This window comes from Uranotaenia lowii, chromosome 3 (genome assembly GCF_029784155.1).
Source record: "Uranotaenia lowii strain MFRU-FL chromosome 3, ASM2978415v1, whole genome shotgun sequence".
Classification (NCBI taxonomy): Eukaryota; Metazoa; Arthropoda; class Insecta; order Diptera; family Culicidae; genus Uranotaenia; species Uranotaenia lowii.
The window spans coordinates 242,946,421-242,969,981 of NC_073693.1; the positions used below are offsets into that span (position 1 = coordinate 242,946,421).

The following is a 23,561-nucleotide window of genomic DNA, read 5'->3' on the forward strand; positions in this document are numbered from 1 at the left end:
AAGGGAGAAATACGACGTCTTACTTCTGAATACTCACTTCTGAGCTCTCACGTCGCCTTTCTCACGACTTGCTTTTCATGTTTGATTTGATTTGTTCCACTTATATCTCACACCTGAGAAGTGCATGTATCACTTCTCGCTTTCCTCTTCTCATTTATCTCTTCTCATATATCTCATCTCGAGTTCTCACTTCTAATTTTTTACTTCATTTCTCTTTTTTTTTAAAATTCTCACTTGTCGTCTCACTTCTAACTTCTCACTTTTCACTTCTCACCTCTCACTGCTCATATCTCACTCTCTCGTCTAACCTCTCACAATTCACGTCTAACGTCTCGTATCTCAGGTTTTAAGTCTCATTTTTCATGTCTCAAGATTCATGTCTCAAGATTCATGTCTCATCTCTAAGGTCTCAAGTCTCTTTTTTTTTTTTTTTTTCCTTGTAGGGGAGAGCCCACTGCGACCAGTAGTTGATCTATTGTGGTAATTACCCCGCGTTACTGTATGCTATCAGGCTCACCTGCACTATGGGTTGAAGTGACAGTTGATTGCTGACTGAGCATTTTATCCCAATCGGGTATGATATCAAAGATGTATGATATAACCTTCTTAGGGCTGATATGCAACCATATGTCTTGTGCGCTTATTAACTTTGCCCCAAGAACACGCTCTCTCCTCTTAAGGAGGGCGCAGCAGTTGCATAAGAGATGCTCTGCAGTTTCTTTTTCGAACCCGCAGAACCGACAGTCGTCGTTTTGAATAATGTTTATCCTTTTGAGATGCTGTTTTGTTGGACAGTGTCCTGTCAATAGACCAATGTAAGTACTTAACTCGTGCTTACTTAAGTTCAACATGTTTTTGGAGAGTCGTGCGCTTGGTTCAATGAATCTTTTTGCCTGAGTTGCTCCCTCTACTGTTCTCCAGTTGGAGACAATAGTGGTGCTTTCCCAGTTCTTGAGTTCCATATTCAAGGCACTCCTAGATACTCCGCAGAAAGGTTCAGGTCCAATTAACAGACCCTGAGATCCTTCCCTAGCTAGCTGGTCTGCTTCTTCGTTCCCTAGGATACCGCAGTGGCTGGAACCCAGAATAAAAATACTCTGTTCCGTATGGCCAGGTTTCTTAGTGCAACAATACACTCCCATACTAGCTTGGAGTAACATGTGAAGGTACTTAGTGCTCGAAGAGCGGCCTGACTATCAGAGAATATATAGATACTTGTGTACCTGTATCCTCTTTTCAAACAGGCTAAAGTGCACTCTAAAATTGCTTGAACTTCTGCTTGGAATACTGTTGGCCAGTTTCCCATAGGAATTGAGATCCTGAGTCTAGGTCCGAACACCCCTGCCCCAGTTCTATTATCCATTTTAGACCCATCAGTAAAGAATTTTATTGATCCGGAAGGAACCGCAGGTCCACCTGACTCCCACACGTCCCTATTATTGATAGTTACATTGTATGGTATGTCTAGGTTGAAAACGGGTTCCATCCAGTCATCGTTCTTCACAATAAGTGAGTTTATTTTAAATATCTTTAGGATTTTAAGGTGTCCTGTAAGATCCCCCTCATAGAGAGTTTTGTTTTTGGAGAGTCTCAAGGCACTACGTTCTGCCTCTAACTCAATAAATTGATGTAGTGGCATTATATTTAGTAGTGCATTCAGAGCCTCGTTTGATGTGCTTCGCATAGCGCCAGTTATAGCTAGCAAGTCTCAAGTCTCAGGTCTCAAGGTCTTAAGTTTCAGATATCACGTCATATGTCTTAGGTCTAAGATTCCATTTTTGGTGTCTCATGTCTCATTTCTCATATCTCACATATCATTAGATATTTAATATCTTACTGTCGTGATTTTACGAATCTCAATTGCTGCCAAAATAGCAAATGTTCTCATAGAAATTAATTTTATTTTATTCATCTACAGTGTTGCTGAATACAACTATTATTTTATTTTATTCCTAATTAAATTTGATTTATTTTCTGTATATTCTTCATCTCATCCCTACACTTACGTCTCATGCCCAATGTATTTTATCTCAGGTCTCATATCAAAGCTATAATGTGGCAGGTTTCAGATCTCAGCTCTCAGATGTAAGGTCTCATATCTTAGGTCCAAGATTCCTTCTTTGATGTCTCATATCTCATATCTTATGTCTCATGCCTAATGTTTTTATATCAGGTCTCAGGACACAGTTCTCAAGTCTCATGTCCAGGATCCATTTTTTAATGTCTCATTTCTTATATCTCATATCTTATGTCTCATGCCTTATGTATTTTATATCAGGTCTCAGGACTTAGGTCTCAAGCCTCATATCACATATCTAAGCTATAATGTGGCAGGTTTCATATCTCAGGCATGGCCTGAGAGGGGGGTTAAACCCCCCTTCCCCCCATTAGGATCCAAAACAAAAAATTTAAATTGCTAATCAAATTTTGATGACCTATTATTATGATGAATCTAGACTAACAATCTCAACTCAGAACTACGGCCAAAACCTCAAAATCTTATCACAGATTCACAACTCTACTACAGATTTTACAAAATTTTCTTACTTGTTGATAGATATTTGAAGACTGTACTCAAATAACGCTATCAAAAGTAATTCACAAAAGTGCATGCATTTTGGGTACAGTGCTTAGTCTCGAATATCGAATTTTCCATAAGATTAGACTCACTTGGGTTGCCTGATTGCCCGGATTTCACCCGTATGGTTTTACTTTTTTTAAAAATCAAAGAAAAAATAAATTGCCTGATTAAGTTTATGTAATTTGTGTCCAAAACAATTTGTTTAAGAAGTTTATCCGAATTAAATGGCTGCTGTTTTCGATGAAAAAAGTCAACTTTTCGAGTATTTTTTCTTCTTGATTTCAAATGAAGAATTCCTCAATTTGCCTTGATATTGGAAAGATTTTGAGTTGAAATTTTTTAAATTGTATGCCCGGATCTAGCAAAGGTTTTTAAATAATATTTCCCGGATTTGCCTTGCTCGGATAAGTGCGCAAAAATGTATAATTTCCTTAGATTTGAATCATTCCCAATATTCTGATTCCAATTTTCGGAAATCTAAATTTGTTGCCTATGAGCGGTTTGTGGAATCTATATCGAGTTCAATATATGTACTTGTTTTTAGTTTGGTTCATCATTGGAACAAAATCCTGATACGAGTCTTGGTTTTGCATTTAAAACTAAAATAAGATTCATTTTGTATGCTCAAAACTCACGATTCCGGAATATTAAAAGTACCTAAATATTTTTAATAACAAACCATTTTTAGGACTTCGATTCGAAATTTTAACTCCTTACTCTTATGCAGAATTGAAACTTTAAAAAGTTCCATAATGGTCATCCAGAATTAAAATATCACAGTTTCATCATTCGAAGTTTTCATTCCGATTCACTAGTTGAATTACAAATAAATATAATAGAAGAAAAAAGTCATACAGAGAATCAAAGATTCAAAATTCAAATACAAAATTTCGAGTTATGAATTCTGTCTGTTCTGTTATTGATTATTAGGAATTTTTATTTGGAATTTAGGTTCAGAAATCGATTTCAAACAAGAAATCCAAATTTGTTATTCTGGTTCAAAATGCAAAATTCAGGTTCGGAATTGAAATTCAAAATACCCCAAAACAAAACACGAAAAGGTGAGAATCTGCATTCATTTTCGAAATTGCGTTCTTTGAAAAATCTAAATTTCAAATTTTAATTTTTTTTACTGGATTTTAAAAATGAAATAAAATATTAATTTGAAGATCCCCCCCCCCCCCCTCTCATGTCACATAACTCATATATCATGTCTCGTGCCTCACGTGTCCTATCTCAGGTCTTATGCCTCAGGTTCAAGTCTCAAATCTCATGTCTAAGTTAATGTGGCAGGTTTCAGGTCTCAGGGCTCATACTTTGTTCTCAGGTCTCAGATGTGATGTCTCAGATCTCAGGTTCCATATCATATATGTAGGTCTGAAGTCTCAGTCTCAGATCTCAAGTAAGGTTGAATGTTTCATGTCTCATGTCTCAGAACTCAGATTCCAAGCTACATATCTGATTGTCTTAATTTAAGAGCTTCGAACAAGCACGGTCTTCTACACGGTTTGGATTTTTGAGACTCGATAAGAAATCCTTTTACCGATAATAGTGATGAAGAAAATTAAACTCTCTGGAGCCACCACAACCGCTTGACAATTATTACCAGCATTTAAACGCACAACGCTGTCGCCTTCGTTAACGTGAAATCAGCTGGCTGTATGTGAACTTGAATCCGATGACCATACTTTAGATTAGTTCGATGTAAAAACTCTGAAATTGAGAATAATATTTTACATGAATATTTGGATGTGTCTGCAAACGAATCGCAACCAAACCCAGTATCAGCCTATCTACTTCGATTTCTTCGCTATCATAAAATATCAAGCGCACGGGCAAATTTCTGACTATAAGAGCACCTGTATCCGTGGTCCAAACAGCCGATTTAGACCCAAATTCCGACCCGAGCAACCGCACTGGTGATCCATCATACCAGTTTCAATTCAACTTTTTTTAGAGCTGGTATAAGGATTGATCCAAAACTGATGAGATTTGGATCCAATTTGACGCAGTTCTAAACCGTTTGACAGTTAATGGAACACGAGTGCAGTTGCCAGTTTTTTCATTGGATCGGATCTAATTTCTTTGGTTCAATTCTTGTATAAATTAGATCCAAGAATAGACCACGGGTACAGGTTCTCTAAGTAAACTCAACGGACGTGTTCTAGCGATCAATGTTAGGAAAAAGTTCAAATGAGCTTAGTAAGGAAAATTCCTAGCTCACCGAAACTTGCAAAAATTCATCAGGAATCATGAAAACACTGTTCAATCACCGAAGAAAAATTATGCTAGCCTATACGACGGCGTGAATCATTTCTATTAGCCATAAATTCGGCTAGGTTTTATCGATCGCAAATTCGTCTATTATCTTATCAATGCGAAAAAGTGCATTAACCTTGCAACTTTTTGACCAGTCAAAACACAACAGCCGGTCGGTTTGGATGCATTTTCGGGGGGGAAACAGTTGCGAATAAGGCAGAGATCTAAAATGAGTCTACCTCCGAATAATGAGGAAGTGCCTCTAGGCAACTTGAATCGCCGACCGGGAACGACTGACGACCAATCCGATGGAGGAGGAGTCAACGACTTTACCCAAAAGTATGACGTGAATAGTTTCACCGGTCTGCTGGCAATTCTAGCCGTTAATTTGCAGCAAATTTACATGCTGAGTCGGGTGGGCTCCGAGCTTGGTCCAATGTTCTATGTGTTGATAAGCCTATCCTCGATTTCGGCTATTTTTGTAGTAAGTAATCACAGATGACTATAAACTACGGTGCTCGCTAGTTATTGAATAGGGTTATCTGTTTCTTTTTAAGGTTTTCCTTTTGGCCCTGCGGGGCGTAATGGATTCGGACCGGATGAAGGTTCGTAACCGTACTCGTAAGAATTGGTGGCCATATTTGTACTACACCAATCTCATACTGAATGTGTTGGTGTTGGTGCTAAATTTGGCTCTTCAGATATTCGACCAAACCGAGCAGAAGTGCCAGGTGCTGTTGAATCAACCCCTCCCGATTAATGTTGTCGAACAGCCGAAATAATGGAATGTTAAACTGGAAATAAAAATAGTTCCCTGGAAAAATCCTTAATTTTGTTAATTTTGGAATTCTCTTCAAAATTCATGAGTTTTTGTAGATACCTAAATTCAGATTAAAAATTCTTTTCTAGAATTTTTAATCATATTTTTTTTTAAGAAAACTCGGTAGAGTTTGTCGATTTTTTTTTGAAAGCGTAAAAAACCACCGTGTATATATTCAAATACCTGGTGGCTCCAGAGAGTTTTGTAAACTTCAAGAGAAACGTTGATCATCCAAGCCTAAGCAATTTACGGAAATTTTTTGCTTTTTTTAATCATTTTTTTTAATATAGCAAGTGACACATGTATCATACAAAAATGTTTAAGTTTAAGGATAGCTTTTATCGATTTCAACATTATTTATTATTATATGCTTATGCGATTTTGAGCTATCTTTGAATGAGAAGGCGTTTAAAAAGCAGTGATAAATAACTTTACAGTTCATGTTTAATTTCACCTACATGAATCTATTTCTGCTGATATCCTTCCTTAACAACTTTCAACCTTTAGGATCATAACTGATATGTATCAGTTGAGGCACTTGGGATCAGAGGGGTGCAAGTGATTTTTTATCAAAACTGAGATAAACTGTTTTTTGGAAATTTAAAGTATAGATTAACATTCTGTAGAAGACACAGGTCAAAATAAAAATTATTTCGATTTGTTTAAGCTGTTTATAAAATAACGTGTTAATGGAAATCCTGTTTCGTTTGGTGACTGACACCAAAGAATCGAACATTTAGGATGAATTCATTTGTTCGGAACGGAACCGACGGAAACGTCCACCGACGAAAATATCAGGGAATTGCAAGACGATTGAAAAACACGACCGGTTTCACAGAATTCAAATCGTTTATTATCTTATTTTTCCTCTTCTTTCTTTCTCTCTCCTAACGCCAGTACATCCAGTTCAATTCTATTTTTCACATTCCTCCCCCTCGTTTTGACGACTGTCAAAACCAGCAGACGGATTTAAAGTTGGGATGAACGCAAGCTTCGTAACAGGTCTCCGCAGCACACTCGAGCGGGTCTGGACATCTGCATACCGCACTAGGCCATCGTCTCCTGGAAAAACCTTCAGCACGCGACCTAATGGCCATTCTCTTCGGGGAACGTTATTATCTGCGATTCTTACTATATCTCCTATGTCAAGGTTGCGGGTGGTTTTGTTCCATTTCGAGCGACACTGTAGTGTGGTAAGGTACTCTCGTACCCATCTATGCCAAAATCGATCCACCAGTAGCTGGGATATTCGCCACTGCTTCTTCAAAAATTCATCATTATCGCAGAACGTTCCGGGGACTGAATTTTCAGGACGCTTAACTCCGAGTAGCAAATCGTTTGGAGTAATGCTACGAGGATCACTTGGTTCGACAGAAACATATGTCAGCGGCCGGTTATTCACTAAATACTCTACCTCTACAAGAAGAGTATGTAGAACTTCTTCTCTTGGACTCTGTTCATTAAGCACTGTGTACAATGCTGTTTTCACGCTGCGTATGACTCGCTCCCATGCTCCTCCGTAGTGAGGGCTTGCCGGGGGTATAAAATGCCATTCAATACCACGACTAGAAAGGCTATCTCCTATTTGTTCTGCGTCAAAGTGCTGTAAACTTCTTTTCAATTCAACGGCAGCACCTCTCAGATTTGTACCGTTGTCACTCATTATGACTTTCGGAGTGGGTCGACGGGAAGTGAATCGTCTAAGGGCCATGATTGCTGAATCTGTGGTAAGGCTAGCAGCGATTTCGATATGGATGGCTCTGGTTGACAAACAAGTGAACAAAACTCCGTACCGCTTTTCGTGCCGTCGGCCTATGGTTACTGTTATTGGCCCGAAGTAGTCCATACCAGTATAAGAAAAGACTGGTAAACCTGGTTCTAATCTGTACGCTGGTAAGTTACCCATTTTTTGGGGTAATGGTTTTGATCTCCTCACTGCGTACATTTTGCAATTGTGGCAAATATTCTTCACAGGAGCTCGCATTTTTGAAAAGTAATATGTTTCTTTGAGCTCATTTAGAAGTGATTCTCGCTCAAAATGATTAGCTTGAGCGTGGTGATGTTCAATGAGCAAATGTACAAATCGGTGATGACGACTCAATATGATTGGGTGCTTAGAGCGTTCCCCGATGCATTCTGCATTATGCAGCCGCCCACCTATTCGCAGTAAACCATCACCCAACACAGGATTGAGCTTCGCAAGCTGTTTACAGTAAACGCTTTTCCCATTTTTTAATTTTTCGATCTCTCCAGCAAATTCATCTTCCTGGACTGAACGAATCCAGAGTTTAGTTGCTAGCTGAATTTCGTCCGCCATCAAATTACCATCATGTCGATCATAACAATCAAATATTTCCAAGCTACGCTTGAGTTTTTTCGATGAGTTATGGATAAACCTCAGTATCCAAGCCGTTGTTCTGATCAATCTGAGGTATTTAGAAAATCGCTTGACGTCCGGTAAAGCTTCATTCAATTGTTCTTTTCTAGGATTTTCCATAACGGTGTTGAGAAAACCATCTGGTAGCGATTCATTCCAGTCTTTTACTTCTTGGGACCATTTCGTGTTAGGGCAATAAAGAAACTCGGGGCCATTTAGCCACAAATTTAACATTTCGAGGGAAATTGGACCATCGCGCGTGGCCATATCTGCTATGTTGAATTTGCTGGGTATCCAGAGCCACTCGTGACGGGATGTTTTCTGGATTATTTCTTTGATTCGAGAAGCAACAACTGAAATGAGTCGATTGGAGGAGTTGATCCAGCACAGTACGGTTCGAGAGTCGGACCAAAAGGTACGGGCTACGTTTTCTAAACGGTACTCTTTAGTCAAAGTTTCACACAGTCGTGATCCTAATACGGCAGCCAAGAGCTCAACTTTTGGAATTGTAGTAGCAGTTGTTTACAGTGGTGTGACTCGAGCTTTAGAGGCCAACAAAGATACGAAATACTGTCCTCCTAATTCAGCACGTAAATATACTACAGCCGAATAAGCTGATTCGCTGGCGTCAAAGAATGTGTGCAGCTCGAGTGTTACTACATGATCGGAATATGGAAGAATGCAACGGGGAATTTTTATATCGCTTACCTTCTGAAGATCGTCGAGCCAATTCAGCCACTTTTTCAGGAGGTCATTTTTTACTTCATCGTCCCAAGAGATTTTTTCTTTCCGGATGTAGCGGATGAGTATACGCACCTTGATGGCTAAAGGGCTAATGAATCCCAGTGGATCATACAATGACATTGCTATCTTCAAAACTTCTCTTTTGGTTGGCGCTCTCTTTCCGGATATGACGTCCGATTCAACGTTTTGAAAATTCGGAACAAATAGAAACTGGTCTGCAATTGCGTCCCACTGGATTCCCAAGATACGATGCACCGTAGTATTACACACATCAAACTGAGACGAAGGAATCACTCTATCTTGCGGCAGGCTATTAAGCAACTCCTGGTTGTTGCTAATGAAGTTTCTCAAACGGAATCCACCGAGTTGTTGAACGTGAATAACTTCATTACAGATGCGAAGTGCTGTCTCGACGTTGAGGAATGAGCGGTAATAGTCATCAACGTAGTGTTGATTAATAATCTCGTCTCGTGCTTCTGGGAAATCTTGGCTGTGTTGCTCAGCATTGTAGTTTTTGACGAACTGTGCCAGAAAAGGAGACCAATTGGCACCGAATATCATAGCTTTCATCCGATATATTCCCGTATGTTCATCGGAGCTTCTCCGCCACAAAAAACATTGCGACCATCTATCCTTCTCCCTTATAGTCACTTGGTGGAACATTTCAACTATATCAGCTCCAACTGCGACAGGGTATTTACGGAATCGGCACAAGATCCCGAAAAGCTCGGTGCCTAGAGGTGGTCCTGGAAGTAGATAATCGTTCAGGCATTTTCCGTTTGATTTGGCTGCTGAGTTGAACACTATTCTGAGCTTTTCTGGTTTGTGTGGATTTAAAACAGGGAAATGAAGCAAGAACCACAGATTAGACAAGTTCCTATTTACATCGGCCCATTTCAATTCCTCCGCGTAGCCTTTCTCCAAATAGGTTTCATTATTTTCATGATATCTTTGAAGCAAACCTTGGCGATCCAATCTTTTTTCGACACTTTTCAGGTGATGGAATGCTATTCCCAGACTACGCTCCATGACGACGTTTTCATCGTCGTACGGCAACCCAACTTCATATCTCTCACCAATCCAACGGATTGTTTTACCAGCAATCTCTATCGCTCTTTTGTCTTCATCGCATTTCTGCTTGTCAGTACCACAAGGTGCCACTCCGAAATTCTCTAGTGCCATACTGTAGCGAACTATCTCGTTCAACTCAGCCATCTGCTCTTCTAAGCACACTGCAACTCTTTCGCTATGCGCGCGATAACTCAATCCAACTGTGGGTCCATGGACTATCCAACCGAGACGCGTTTTGCTTAAAATCGGGGAGTCCGCGTCGGGAGCATAATGCTCTTTGGAAATAATCAATTTGCTGTTGTTCTGTCCGATCAAAATAACAGGACGCTCTCCTGTAAGAGGACTTGTATTCACTCGTTTAACATACGGATACTTTTGCTCCAATTCCTCAACATTCCATTCCTGGTAGGGGATATCGAGATTCTGTACGGTGCGCACATCAGCTAATTTCTACGCCGGCCAACCTTCCGCATCAGCACTTATAGACAGCTCCAGAATTTTCGAGTCGTCTTCGTCTCGGCTTATTCCACCCATCCAAGTGAAACTCAACGGCAAATTCCGTCCAGTCGCTCCGAGGAATTCTGCTACTTCAGCTTCTATTAAAGTAAGACTGCTTCCATCGTCGATAAAGGCTGTTGCCGATAACTCTCGTTCTGGACCCTTCAGTTTCACTGGTACATACTTCAATATAGCTGATCTCAGTTCACTTTTATTTATCACTACCTGTTATGTATGTAACTTGATTAAAAATGTTTCTGGCAGCACTTCCAATCAGTTCAATCAAAATCTGCTTTTCGATTGCGACACTTACTTGTCGGCTTATAAAAGGTTTCTTTATAAAATATAATTTCACAAGTTAAATTAGAAATAAACTTTATAAAAGAAACGCGATTGTCTCATCTACCTCCGAGATCCCAGATACGCAACATTTTTGGTGTCAGAAGTGGGATTGTGAGACAAAATAAAAACTTTTCGGTCGAAAGTATAAACGCGGTCGCTAAAACTCGGGAAATTCAAAATGGCTACCCCACCGTCCAGTGAGCTAATGGAATCCCTCACACGCATGTTGGCCGACGCCCTAAAGTCGTCCCTCGGAGCAACTCTGGGACAAGCACCTACCTCTGGAGCAATGCCTCTTCCAAAGCCACCGTCATTTTCTGTTCCGGAATTCCGATCCTCGGATGATACATCTGTCTCGGATTATTTAATTCGTTTTGAATGGGCTTTGGAATTGAGTAAAATCCCGATAGCAGAATACGCACACTATGCACGAGTGTTCATGGGTACGGAGCTGAACAGTGCCATTAAATTTCTTGTAAGCCCCCGAAACCCAGCAGAAGTCGAGTATGATGAACTTCGAACAACCTTGATCAATCATTTCGACCAACCTAAGAACAAGTACGTTGAAAGCATCAAGTTCCGAGAAATCGTTCAACAAAAAGAAGAATCAATAACCAGCTTTGCCCTCCGACTCAAGCAAGGAGCTGTGCATTGTGAGTATGATACTTTTCTCGATAGGATGCTTATAGAACAACTGCTGAATGGACTCGATTCCCGTGAAATGTGTGATGAGATCGTGGCAAAGAAACCCACGACATTCAAAGAGGCTTTCGATATAGCGCATACGTTAGAAGCCATTCGAAATGCTGCTGGCGAGGTTAGAACGGCTAAATCGTTTCCACTTCCAGAATCCACGAACAAATTGGGTTACGAGAAACCGAGCACACGAAAACCTACACATCATCCTGGTAGCTCGACATCTTACCAACACAAGCAGCAAGTATGGAGAGAACCCACACATGGCCACAGTGTTTGTAGTGGTTGTGGTGGTGATCATGCTCGGAGTCAGTGCAAGTATCGGAATGCACCCTGTTATCGATGTGGCAAAAAGGGTCACATAGCCCAAGTCTGCAGATCCAGTGATGCGTCATCCGGATTCCAAAATACTGCCCAGGTCCATTCAGAGGAGCAACCCGCTTCTCAAATTGATTTAGTCCATTCACTAAGCAAAATACACTCCATAACCAAGTTCGAGAAGCGATTCGTTAACGTTAGCATCAATGGTCACAATGTTGAAATGGAAGTGGATACCGGAGCTCCATGCGGAATTATTAGTGAAGTGAAACTGCGTATGATTAAACCAAATTCCCCATTGTTGAACACAGACCGACAGTTTTCCAGCTACACTGGTCACCGTATCCAGTGCCGTCTTCCAGTTACCGTTGGTATTGGTTCGACAACTCGTAAACTCGATGTGTATGTAGTTTCGGGTGACTATGACTCCCTTTTTGGACGCGAATGGATATCTCAGTTTTCGTCTGAAATCAATTTAAATGAGTTGTTTGGCACTAAAGAATCCGTAAAATCACTGTTGTGCACCACACCAGTTTTGAAAGAAGACGAAAAACAATCCCTTGAACAATTGCTGGAGAAATTTGACGACGTTTTCAGCGAGAAACCTGGTATGCTAACAGGCCCTCCTGCATCTGTACATCTCAAACCAGGTGTCACCCCGGTGTTCGCAAAAGCTCGTGACGTACCACTAGCTTTGAAGGCTCAATATGCTGCAGAAATCGACCAAAAACTCGCATCAGGTATTTACGAGCGTGTTGATTACTCGGAATGGGCCTCCCCAACACATATCGTCGTTAAAAAGAATGGCAAACTACGTATTACGGGCAACTACAAACCAACAGTGAATTCCCGTATGATCATCGATGAACACCCTATTCCCAAGATCGAGTCCATCTTCAATCAAATGCGAGGAGCTCGTCTGTTTTGTCATCTCGACGTAACGGATGCCTACACACATCTTCCTATCGACGAAGACTTTCGACATGTATTGACGCTCAACACACCAACTCACGGATTAGTACGCCCTACGAGAGCTGTCTATGGTGCAGCTAACATACCAGCAATCTGGCAACGGCGGATGGAGATAGTTCTTCAAGGCAACCCGCGTATGGATAAGTGGGTTCCTGGAGTCATTGCAGAACGACTTGGTGACCTGCATTACTACATCGACTTCGGTGGGAAACGATTCAAGCGGCACATTGATCAAATACGTCCAAGGATTGGTTCTCCAAGAAGCAACGACATACCGAGGCGGATACGTTTCTACGAAAATGACATGCAGACCCCAAGCAGATCAACATCTCCAGGTATCTCGGACACATCGCCGCCGTTGCAGACTACGTCTGACAACCCGGTCCAGCAAGATGCAAGTTCCACTCCTGTCATCGTGCGTCGCTCGACCCGAGATCTTCGCCCGCCTCGCAGGTACTCACCGTAGCTTTACATTCCGAGAGGAGAGAAGAAATGTTATGTATGTAACTTGATTAAAAATGTTTCTGGCAGCACTTCCAATCAGTTCAATCAAAATCTGCTTTTCGATTGCGACACTTACTTGTCGGCTTATAAAAGGTTTCTTTATAAAATATAATTTCACAAGTTAAATTAGAAATAAACTTTATAAAAGAAACGCGATTGTCTCATCTACCTCCGAGATCCCAGATACGCAACACTACCCCTACAGGGTTTATTGTGTCCACTTTATGCAATAACTTATGATGTCGACGCGTACAGTCATTCACACCACACACTTTAACACTCTCACATTTCGCATTGTGCTTCAACAAGCACAAGAAGCACAGTTTGTACTTCCTAGCAGCATCCCATCGTTTGTTCAGGTCCATTTTTAAAAACACTCCACACTTCTCCGCAGCGTGTTCAGGCAGCTTACACATTGCACACAACTTTTGTGCTCCCGGGTTTTGTTTTGCAACATCATGTGTGGATTTGTGTGCGTTTCTCACAACGGGTATTTGTTCCCGCACCCAATAAGAAAACCCCTCAATCACATTCACTTTTGGATTTAAAGATTGCAAATGCAAAGCCCACTGTATTCTCATATAATCCGGGATCTTTTGGAGCAATTGCTCAAGCACAAATTCCACATCATGATGTTTAGCTTGGAACGAATTCACAACGACAGTGACGTTTTCGACCAAGTTACTAAACTCCAAAAATCCCTTGGAATCTTGCACAAAACGAAACACCGAGATCTTATCACCGATTTTGTCCAGAACAGCTTTACTATCCCCATAATTACGCTCCAGGATATCCAGTGTACGATTCACGTCGTTCGTTAATAGGAGCATTTCAACACTAGCACGAGCTGGACCCTCAAGACACTTTCTGAGCCGCATCATATTTTCTGCCTCAGAAAAACCCCCATCTTCCGTAGTACGACGGAACACAGTAATGAAACCCGGCCACTCTTGTGGATCACCCGAAAAACTAGGCAATTCAAACCCAAGAATTTGACGCGCCAAGAGTTTTTCAATCCTATTCTGCTGTGGGATTTCTTCAGGATAAACATGTACAATTTGAGGAGGGCATTGTACTTTGTCGAATTCACTATCAATCCACTCTTTCACTTTTTCTTTTTGCGATCTTGCAGCTGGCAAAGCCAAATCCTTAAGCGAATGATCCACTGAACTCAACTCTTCGTGTTCTTCAAGTTTGGCTTGAAGAAGCTGATTTTCAGCTGCCATCGTCTTCAAATTGTGTTCAACTTCCAATTTAGCTTTTTCTAGCTCTGCAATTTGCTTCACCAGCTCAAGATTTCTTCGCGCTTCTGCTATTTTCGAGCTGGCAGAAGATCTCGACTTCGAACTGCGGCTACTGCGAACCGACGCAGATTCGAAACCACCACACACTAATTGGTTTTGCATATCCAACACTTTTGGCTCAAGAGAATGACGGGGTCCACAGCTGCTTGTCGTGTGCTTGGATCCTTCGAACATGCTTGGAACAGATTTAGTTCCGCGCTCTGAGGTTCGAGATTCCACAATAGCCACTTTCCCAGCCCCCTCTCCCATTTCCTTGGTACGACAAAAACTATTTAGTTGAATAAGACAACATCCCAACTGGTCACGCGAAAAATGTACACCATCGCCGTTCAACAGCTCGCAAATATTAGAAATTTCACTATCAGACACATGATTACGTCGCGATTGGAAATTTTCAACTTCACTTTGTGTAGAGAACCCACGGAAGTTTAAAACACTCGAACGAAACTTGTTCGCTGGCGCTTCAACTCCAAACAAAAGGATATTTAATTTTTGCACTGTATCCTTGGCGCCATATTTGAAACGAATTGGATGCAACAGCCCTGCTAGAGTCGAAAATTCGAAGGCCGACTCGATATTTTCCGCCATTTTGTTTTTAAGTTTTCAAATTAAACTTTAACTCAAATTATGCTTTTATTGCTTCCGTATTCCATGCACTGTGCATATCATCCGGTTCGAAGGACCACTATGTTCGGAACGGAACCGACGGAAACGTCCACCGACGAAAATATCAGGGAATTGCAAGACGATTGAAAAAACACGACCGGTTTCACAGAATTCAAATCGTTTATTATCTTATTTTTCCTCTTCTTTCTTTCTCTCTCCTAACGCCAGTACATCCAGTTCAATTCTACTTTTCACATCATTAAAATGTATACATTTTTGTCAGTTGAAAACAAGTAATGGAAAAACAAACATGGAATCATCATCTAGTTCCGACTTTTCAGAATTTTCTACTGGTTCTGACCAGGATAATCCAAAGTCCTCAGATAGAGAAATGATGAAAATAGATTCAGGGGAAACTTCGTCGGCAGGTTGATTAATATGTAAAATCTCATTGTTATGTACGCGAGAAAATTTTTTTTTATGGCAAATTAAGCTTATGCTAATAAGGATGAAAGGCAGACACAAAACGCACTTAACTACAAATTTTTGGCATCGGCCGTGGAAGCTTTCGGGCCAACCACACAGACATAGGCAGGACCTTGCTACCGATGGGGGAGCCATACATACATACATACATACATACAACATCTTAGGAAAGGAGTCTGGTAGAATTGGACCAAAAAAAGAAAAATTGAACATCAACGGTTCTTCTGGAGAATCAGAAGTTGCTGCTGCTGTAGTTGCTAACGGGAATGAGTTCACTTCTGGAGAGTCAACTGGTCATTTATTAAGACCCCGAAAACGCCAACGAAACCAGGCAGTCTGGAAACTCCACTTGCGGAAAAGCGACAAAGCCAAGGGGAAGGGTACGTTGATTCTACCGGAAAAAGCGACTAGCTAAACAGTTGATTCCAATGAATGAACACATATGCAGGTATTCTTGTGTATCCATCAAGAAAAAAGAGAGATAGGAAGTTTTCAACAAATTCTGGGAATTGGGATCGTGGAACTTGCAAATTTCGTTCATTATAAGTTGCGGAATCATCACTCGGCACTTGCACCCCTCTGATCCTAAGCGCCTCAGTTCTGAGCGATCTATGTGAGCTATCAGATGATTTTTTATTTTTCGCTTTGCGTAGAAGGACAAAATCATGACTAGGTAACCGCAATGAACAGTCCAGTATGTGCTACGGCTTTTTTTAACATGTCGTCCTGGTATTTCTTCAGATTTTTCCTTCTGAAACATTCATGATCGTCTATCAATAACGAACATTATCAGCAATGATGCGAGGATAGACGTTCGGGAATGATTGAGGGATCGACGTTTAAAATGTATCACGTAGTATGTCGATCACCGTCGATTAGCCACGTGACGAATAGCAACGGTAGCCTCCCATGGGGCATGGTATATTTTCTTCTATCAAGTTAGTATTGATTTTCGACATATATTCACTGGGTACTTTTACCACGTGCGTATCACAGCACTCGGATATATCATCATTCTAGCTAGAAATCGATCCTGATTGCTTTTCTTGAGCGATTTTCCGAACATTGATCGACGCATGTTGATACTTAATCTAAGTTCTGAATCCGTACTTGATATCTGAAATGAAAATCTTAAACCCAAATTTCAGGACTGAGTTCTGAATCTAGATCAGAATTCTAAATTAGTTCAGAACACGATGTATGGTTCCAGACGGGAAGGCATCCGGATGGTACGCCGCGGTCTGACCCGTTCAGGAACGCTTGAAGATTTGGGTTCGTCTACTTGTTGAGTTTCGTCTGATACTGCGTCCTCGAATTCTGCAGGGTTTTGATCCTCTAAAAACTCCACGGTATCATCGAAAACTTCGGATGAAGTGTCAGAACCTTCCTCCGGCGGCGATGTTGGGACCTTTGCTTTAGATTCAAGTCCGAACATGTCCACTAAAATGTTGAGTGGAGCGCTAGAACTGCTGTTGGCTTGAGCTCTATTGGTTTGTGGTTTCAACTCGTCGATATGACAGCGAATAAGTTGTCGCCGCCCATTCCGGGTATCCAGTAGCACGTTGTAATGAGCGCTACCGACAGCTTCGATCACACTTCCAGGTACCTTTTTTCCACCGTTGGCTGCGGAAACGTTGGCATAAACTGCATCACCAGTCTTGAAACGCCGTAAAGATGATTTTCTGGATGATAGTTTTATATCTACTGAATTGGTTTCAAAGACGGATGTGACTTATTGTCAAATAAAAGAAACACCAGTGCATAGGTTGCAAGCCAAACGAGAAGTGATTGTATTAATCCTGTTGAGTACATTTCTAGGTCCCTGGCTCGAATGATTCTCAGAGAGAATCTGCTCTGAATAGCAAATCTTAACGAACGGGGTTTTCCCATTTTACCGAAAGTTGTTACACGCTTGTTTTGAACATAACAACTCCTTTATCCTTTAAGCTATTTCTTTAGATATTGATAAAACTGAGATTCGAAAATTAACTACTTAACTTGGATTTGAAGATAATCGAAAGCATGTTAGAAGAACATGCATATATAGCATTATATAAAAAGTATTTCTATAAGATAGTAATTATTCTCAATTCATATCAATAATAGACAAAATCATCTCTTCTGCGTCGTTTTAAAATTCGTGTTGATCTTCTTACAGGAACCACTTCCGGTCTCGCTGCTTCAGGACTCCAGGTGTCTCCGGATCTATCCAGGCTATTGTATACAAACGAATCGGCTGCAAAGCCATAAAAATCAGAACTGGAATCTGATAAGCGCTGCTCCATTTCTTCATCTTCTTCTCTCCTTCGTTTGGTACAAATAGAATCTGGTATGGCCGGCAAAGTGTCACTCTCATCATTGAGAACAAAATTCAAAGTACTCTTTCTTAAATCCTTGGGAGCGAGTTTCAATTGACGCTTGTGTGCCAACACAATCCTTCCATTGAGCAAAACCTGTGAAATAGTTGATGAAAGCCATTTTAGAAATTTTACAGGTATCCATCTATTAAAATCAGTTCTGTTATTATTCTTGTAGAATATTATGTCTCCATTCTTCAGTTTGTCAAATGCATCAGTCAATTCAACTTTAGTTTTAGTTGTTGAAGGTTGACATGCTATCTGGCCATCATGAGATTCAGTCAAATGATGTCTAAAATTATTCTTGGGATTCAACAAATCAATTAAGCCCTTTGGCTTAAATGAAAGCATACGTTCCGATGGAAACTCTCCTCCTTCCCCCAAGCAAGTATTTCTGTAATTGAACAAGAAATATGCAATTTGTTCATCTGTATCTAATTGTTTGATATGCTGATCAAGAAGGAACTTTTTGAGAACGTCTTTCACCAAGCGAACCATACGTTCCGCTTGTCCATTGCTCTCTGGGTGATAAGGTGGCTTCATTACTAGAATGCCCTGTTGTTGAAAGAATCTCACAAAAGTATCTGAATTGAAAGGTGGACCTCCATCTGTTACTAGAACATCTGGAAGTCCAAACCTAGCAAAGATTGCCATGAAAACCTTGAGTACTCTCCTACATTCTGTGCCATTTTTCATGTACTCAAGTTCTATCCACTTACTGTGACTATCTACTATTAAAAGAAAAACCTTTCTGTCCAAATGGAAAAAATCGGCATGGACTCTACTAAAAGGTTTTACTGTTGGAATCCATTTAGAGTATGGTGCAGGTTTAGGGACTGCGTTTGTTTCCGCACATATACGACAAAACTTGACAAATTCCTCTATGTCCTTATTAATGTGGAACCAGTAAACTGTTCGCCTAGCAAGTTGCTTCAGTTTATTTATTCCTAAATGATTTGAATGAAGCAGTTTTAAAACATCATGTTTTAGTGCAGAAGGAATCACAACTCGATCTTGAAATAAAAGGCATCCTTCAACCTCCTCCAGTTCTTGGTGGGCTGAATAAACATCCCTGAATTCCTTGTCCAATCGATCTGGCCATCCTTTGCGAATATATTTTAAAATTTTCGAAGTAAAAGGATCAGTTTTTGTCGCTTCAGCTATTTCTTTATAATTTATAGGAAATTCCTTAGTAAAATTTAAATTCTTTACAAATTCCCTATCCAACTCCAAAGGCACTTCTTGATTTTCAGGAAACCTGGAGCAGAAATCTGCATTTCCCATTTTTGAAGACGGACGATAAAGAATATCATAGTCATATATTGCTAACTCAAGCAGATACCTTTGCAATCTGGTTACTGAAATTGCGTTTTTTCCGTGTTTACCAAAAATTCCTATTAACGGCTTATGGTCCGTGTAAATAGTAAATTTTTGTCCGTATAAAAATTTATGGAATTTTTTAACTGTGCTCACTATAGCTAGCGCTTCTAAGTGCAAAATCGGGTAGTTCTTTTGAGCCGAATTCAAAGTGAAAGAAGTGAAGCTTATAGGCTTCTCTTCTCCTTTTACTACATGCGCAATGACTCCTCCTAGACCGTATGAACAGGCGTCAGTCACCACTACTATCGGTTTCGTAGGATCAAAATATTCCAGTAAATTAGGTTTCATTAAGTATTGCTTGCAATCCTGAAATACTTTTTCACAATCATTGTTCCAATCAAAAGATGTATCTTTTTTTAACAATGAGTATAAACGATGCAATTTAGATGACATGTTAGGAATGAATTTAGAATAAAACGTTATAAGTCCCAAAAATGCTTTTAATTCTGAAACGTTCTGTGGAGGCTTTGCTTGACGAATTGTTCTTACTTTTTCAGGACATGGTAATAGTCCATTAGCAGTTAAAACGTGCCCAAGGTATGGTAATTGTGTTACAAAAAACTTACATTTTTTTAAGTGAACCTTGATATTAGTTTTTGATAATCTTTCCAAGACCAATAAAAGTTTATTTTTACAATCATCCCATTTTTTTCCAGCGATTAATAAATCATCCAAATAACAACAAACAAATTCCAACCCGTGTAATATTTGATCCATAACTTTTTGAAATACTGAGGCAGAAGACGCAGCACCTTGAGGTAACCTGTTATAAGAGTAAAGTCCTTTAATTGTATTAATTATCATGAATTTTTTTGAATTTTTCGAAAGCAATAATTGCGTGTATGCACCCGCTAAATCTAGCGAGCAAAATATTTTAGAACCAGCAAGTTTAGCGAAAATATCTTGCGCAAGAGGCAAAGGATATGTATTCGGAACAATGACTTTATTAATCGACACTTTACAGTCGATTACAAGTCTAATGCCTTGATCTTTTTTTATGACTACGACTACGGGTGAAGCCCATTCACTGACTTCTACTGGTGTAATAATGTTTGCTTCTTCTAGCTCTTGCAAATGGTCTAAAACTTTTTGGCGCAAACGTAACGGAACCTCATATGCTTTTTTAAAAATCGGAGTTTTATCTCGCAAAACCAAATCTCCTTCGTAACCCTTGATAGGTTTTGACATATCCCCATCAAAAACATTGGGGAACTTACTCTTCACTTCCTGAACAATTTCCTCTTCTCTCAGTGCATTGATGTTGGTCCTTGATGCAGATGTAAAAACATGCCTCCAGCCGATGCAGAACACGTCTAACCAAGTTCGACCCAACAAAGGAACAAATTCATTGTCGCATCGTAGAACCACCAGGTCGACTTGCTGTTTAATATTATTTAGTTGAACACAAACCTTAATTTTTCCCAAAACATTCAATCTTTTGCCATCGAAATTACGCTCTCGCCAGACCCACAGTCTATTTCCATAGTCAACCTCCTTTTATCAACCATAGCTTCTACGTAACAAGGCTTGTTAATCTTATTGACAGAAGAAATCATTAAACAAGATTCTTCTTCAATGTCTGATTCCGAATCCAAATCGTATTTTAGTCGCTTAAACAATCCAGAGCTTGAAGCTTTCGAAGCATCAACAAAATTAACAGCTGCAGCATTTTGATTTTGACTACGAAAAGACTGATAGCGTCCTGAGTTCTGGCGGTTGAGACGATAGCAATAATTAATTGTGTGACCTTTTTTGTTGCAAAAATTGCAAACAAAAACTGGCTTGTTTCTACGCGATCTGTCCCAGCTTCTACTCCGATCCCTGAACCGTACTGAACGCTCTCGACTATCGCTACTACGGTTTCTAAAACTGCTTCTTTTTGGTGACCTATCTTCGCGACGCCCCAAACGTGCAATAACGCTCAACCGTCTATCATCGTTGTTCAATTTCCGCATTTTTTCTAAGGTTTGCTCATGGGTAATTAACATTTTCTCTGCTTTAGATGCTGTTAAATTTTCTTCAAGAATCATTCTACTCTTTAATTGCTCGTCGAAACAGCCAATCACTAGCATCTGACAAATGAACCTATCTTTGTTTTCACCGAAATTGCACTCCTCTGCTGATGTTTTAACCGACAAAATGAAATCGATAGCTCTCTCATCACGTCTTTGACGTCTCGTCCAAAACTGATTGCACGCCAAAAATTCCGGATCTTTCCTATCGTAGTACTTTTTCAACTCTTCAATAATCTCAACGTACGATAAAGATTTCACGTCTCTTCCAGGAAAAAGCGTTTTTATTCTAGAGGATACTTCAGTCCTGCACACAGCCAAAAATGAAGTCTTATACTTTGCTTCTGGATAATTATTATGAGTGAAAATCCACTCCAATTGTTCGACGTATTGGCTAAATGATATTGATCCTGGGATAAATTGCTCGGCTGTAGTAGCTAAAGCCATCTTCAAATTTGTTTTTGAAAGTTTAAATAAATTGTTTAAACGAATGTATAAAAAAAATTGGGATTTAAAATATTTGTAAAAAAAAAACTGTAAATCAGTAAAATAATGTTATAAATGACAAAAATGGACGCACACAAAAATAAAAAATAAAATAAAAAAATGAAACAAAAGAAAAAATTATTAAAATCAAATAAAAAGTTAAATATCAAATGATAAAATACACAAAAAACACAACACAAATAACGTACCTTTTCAAAAAATCAGCAATCAGAAAAGTAAAGCGAGTTAGATCGCAATCAGTTGCACCAATAAATTTTCCTGGTAACACTAACCAAGTCGTCAGGGAGAAAAAATTGAATGCAGCAGTTCAGCAACAACAACTAGATTACGAATAAAAGCGTAACAGTAAAACCACTCAGCAATCAGCAATCAGCAACCCATCAAATTCCGGTACTTGGTATCAACTTCAGCGAAGAGCAATCTAGCAACACTGCCAGAGAGAGGATTAGTTGATTCGCTTTGGATCGGGAGAAAATACCACAATGCAATGGCGATGGCGCTGAATAAGCAACCTCGTGTTGCTGGAACAAAAGGCGCCAAACAAAATGGCGTACCCAAGCCGTGACCGCGTGATATCGCCAAAAATTTTGCAATTTTCACTTGATTGTCACGGTTAGAGTAACAAAAATCACTAATGTGACATTAGACTTCGGAATGCCGATTTTTAAAGATTTAAAATCACAGACCGCTTTGCGAAAAAAAAAATCGCACTAACTTATCCGCACTGAGCTTCCTTTTCTGATGAAAAACCGACTTTTTTTTCCAGAAACTTATGCCGCTTTCTTTAAATCACACTACTTTTAGCCAAATCACGAGAAAATTATGCACGCTGTGATAAAAAAAAATCACTACTTTGGTGAAAAATACTTATTTAATCCTCGTGCCACTTTTATATCTACTGAATTGGTTTCAAAGACGGATGTGACTTATTGTCAAATAAAAGAAACACCAGTGCATAGGTTGCAAGCCAAACGAGAAGTGATTGTATTAATCCTGTTGAGTACATTTCTAGGTCCCTGGCTCGAATGATTCTCAGAGAGAATCTGCTCTGAATAGCAAATCTTAACGAACGGGGTTTTCCCATTTTACCGAAAGTTGTTACACGCTTGTTTTGAACATAACAGATAGTTTATACTGCTGCATAGGTACCACTTGATTTGATTCCACTTTGTGGCAGATCGAAGAGAGTGGAAGTGACCATAGACCGAATTGTTCGATCCAATCAAGGCCAAAAAGGTTGAGATTTGGTTGATTGGTAACGTAAAAAGTTGCACACTTTGTTTGGTCTCCCACAGTAACGTCGCGTTGAACTTTGCCAATGAACTGGAGATGTTTGCCAGATGCTGCCTTGGCCTGTTTGAAACTCGGTTGCAGTGGTGGAGATCCTAGCTTCTTCCAAACTTGCTTCGAGACCACGGTGATATCAGACGCTGTGTCAAATTGTAGTCTGATTACCACGCCGCTGATGGTGACCTCGATGAATTTTCTTCGAAGCTCGCTGCTGATGTGGTTGATAGCAACATTCCCTTGGACCGATTTTGGTTTTTGAAGTTGTTTCACCGGAATACAATCGCAGTATCCCATCCTCGTCGCCAATTGTTAACTCTAGAAGTTAATACTTTATTTAATGACTGCCAGACAAGGAATGAATCTTTATTACAATCTTTTCATCTTATATACTATTTGACATGAGTTTCTGAGTTGCTGCGATTAGGCTAAATGCTCTC

General features: G+C 39.9%; 3 protein-coding genes across 3 annotated transcripts; 2 read left to right on the forward strand and 1 right to left on the reverse strand.

Moving 5' to 3' along the window:
• Positions 1 to 5,049: 5,049 nt before the first annotated feature.
• Positions 5,050 to 5,622, forward strand: LOC129751210 (uncharacterized). The gene is made up of 2 exons (XM_055746582.1): positions 5,050 to 5,324; positions 5,398 to 5,622. Exons 1-2 carry the CDS (start codon positions 5,070 to 5,072, stop codon positions 5,620 to 5,622), a joined length of 480 nt encoding a protein of 159 aa, XP_055602557.1. The 5' UTR covers positions 5,050 to 5,069.
• Positions 5,623 to 8,559: 2,937 nt separating this feature from the next.
• On the reverse strand, positions 8,560 to 9,996 carry LOC129753240 (uncharacterized). Its single transcript, XM_055749036.1, has one exon. The coding sequence runs from the start codon at positions 9,994 to 9,996 to the stop codon at positions 8,560 to 8,562; it is 1,437 nt and encodes a 478-aa protein (XP_055605011.1).
• An 874-nt stretch (positions 9,997 to 10,870) lies between these two features.
• Positions 10,871 to 13,144, forward strand: LOC129753241 (uncharacterized). The gene has a single exon (XM_055749037.1). The coding sequence runs from the start codon at positions 10,871 to 10,873 to the stop codon at positions 13,142 to 13,144; it is 2,274 nt and encodes a 757-aa protein (XP_055605012.1).
• The last annotated feature ends 10,417 nt before the right edge of the window (positions 13,145 to 23,561 follow it).

Bases quoted from the DNA above. Each gene is read 5' to 3' on its own strand.
- LOC129751210 (XM_055746582.1), top strand. From the start codon at position 5,070: ATGAGTCTACCTCCGAATAATGAGGAAGTGCCTCTAGGCAACTTGAAT. The intron at 5,325-5,397 runs GTAAGTAATCAC...TTTCTTTTTAAG, and splicing joins CGATTTCGGCTATTTTTGTA to GTTTTCCTTTTGGCCCTGCG.
- LOC129753240 (XM_055749036.1), bottom strand. From the start codon at position 9,996: ATGGCTGAGTTGAACGAGATAGTTCGCTACAGTATGGCACTAGAGAAT.
- LOC129753241 (XM_055749037.1), top strand. From the start codon at position 10,871: ATGGCTACCCCACCGTCCAGTGAGCTAATGGAATCCCTCACACGCATG.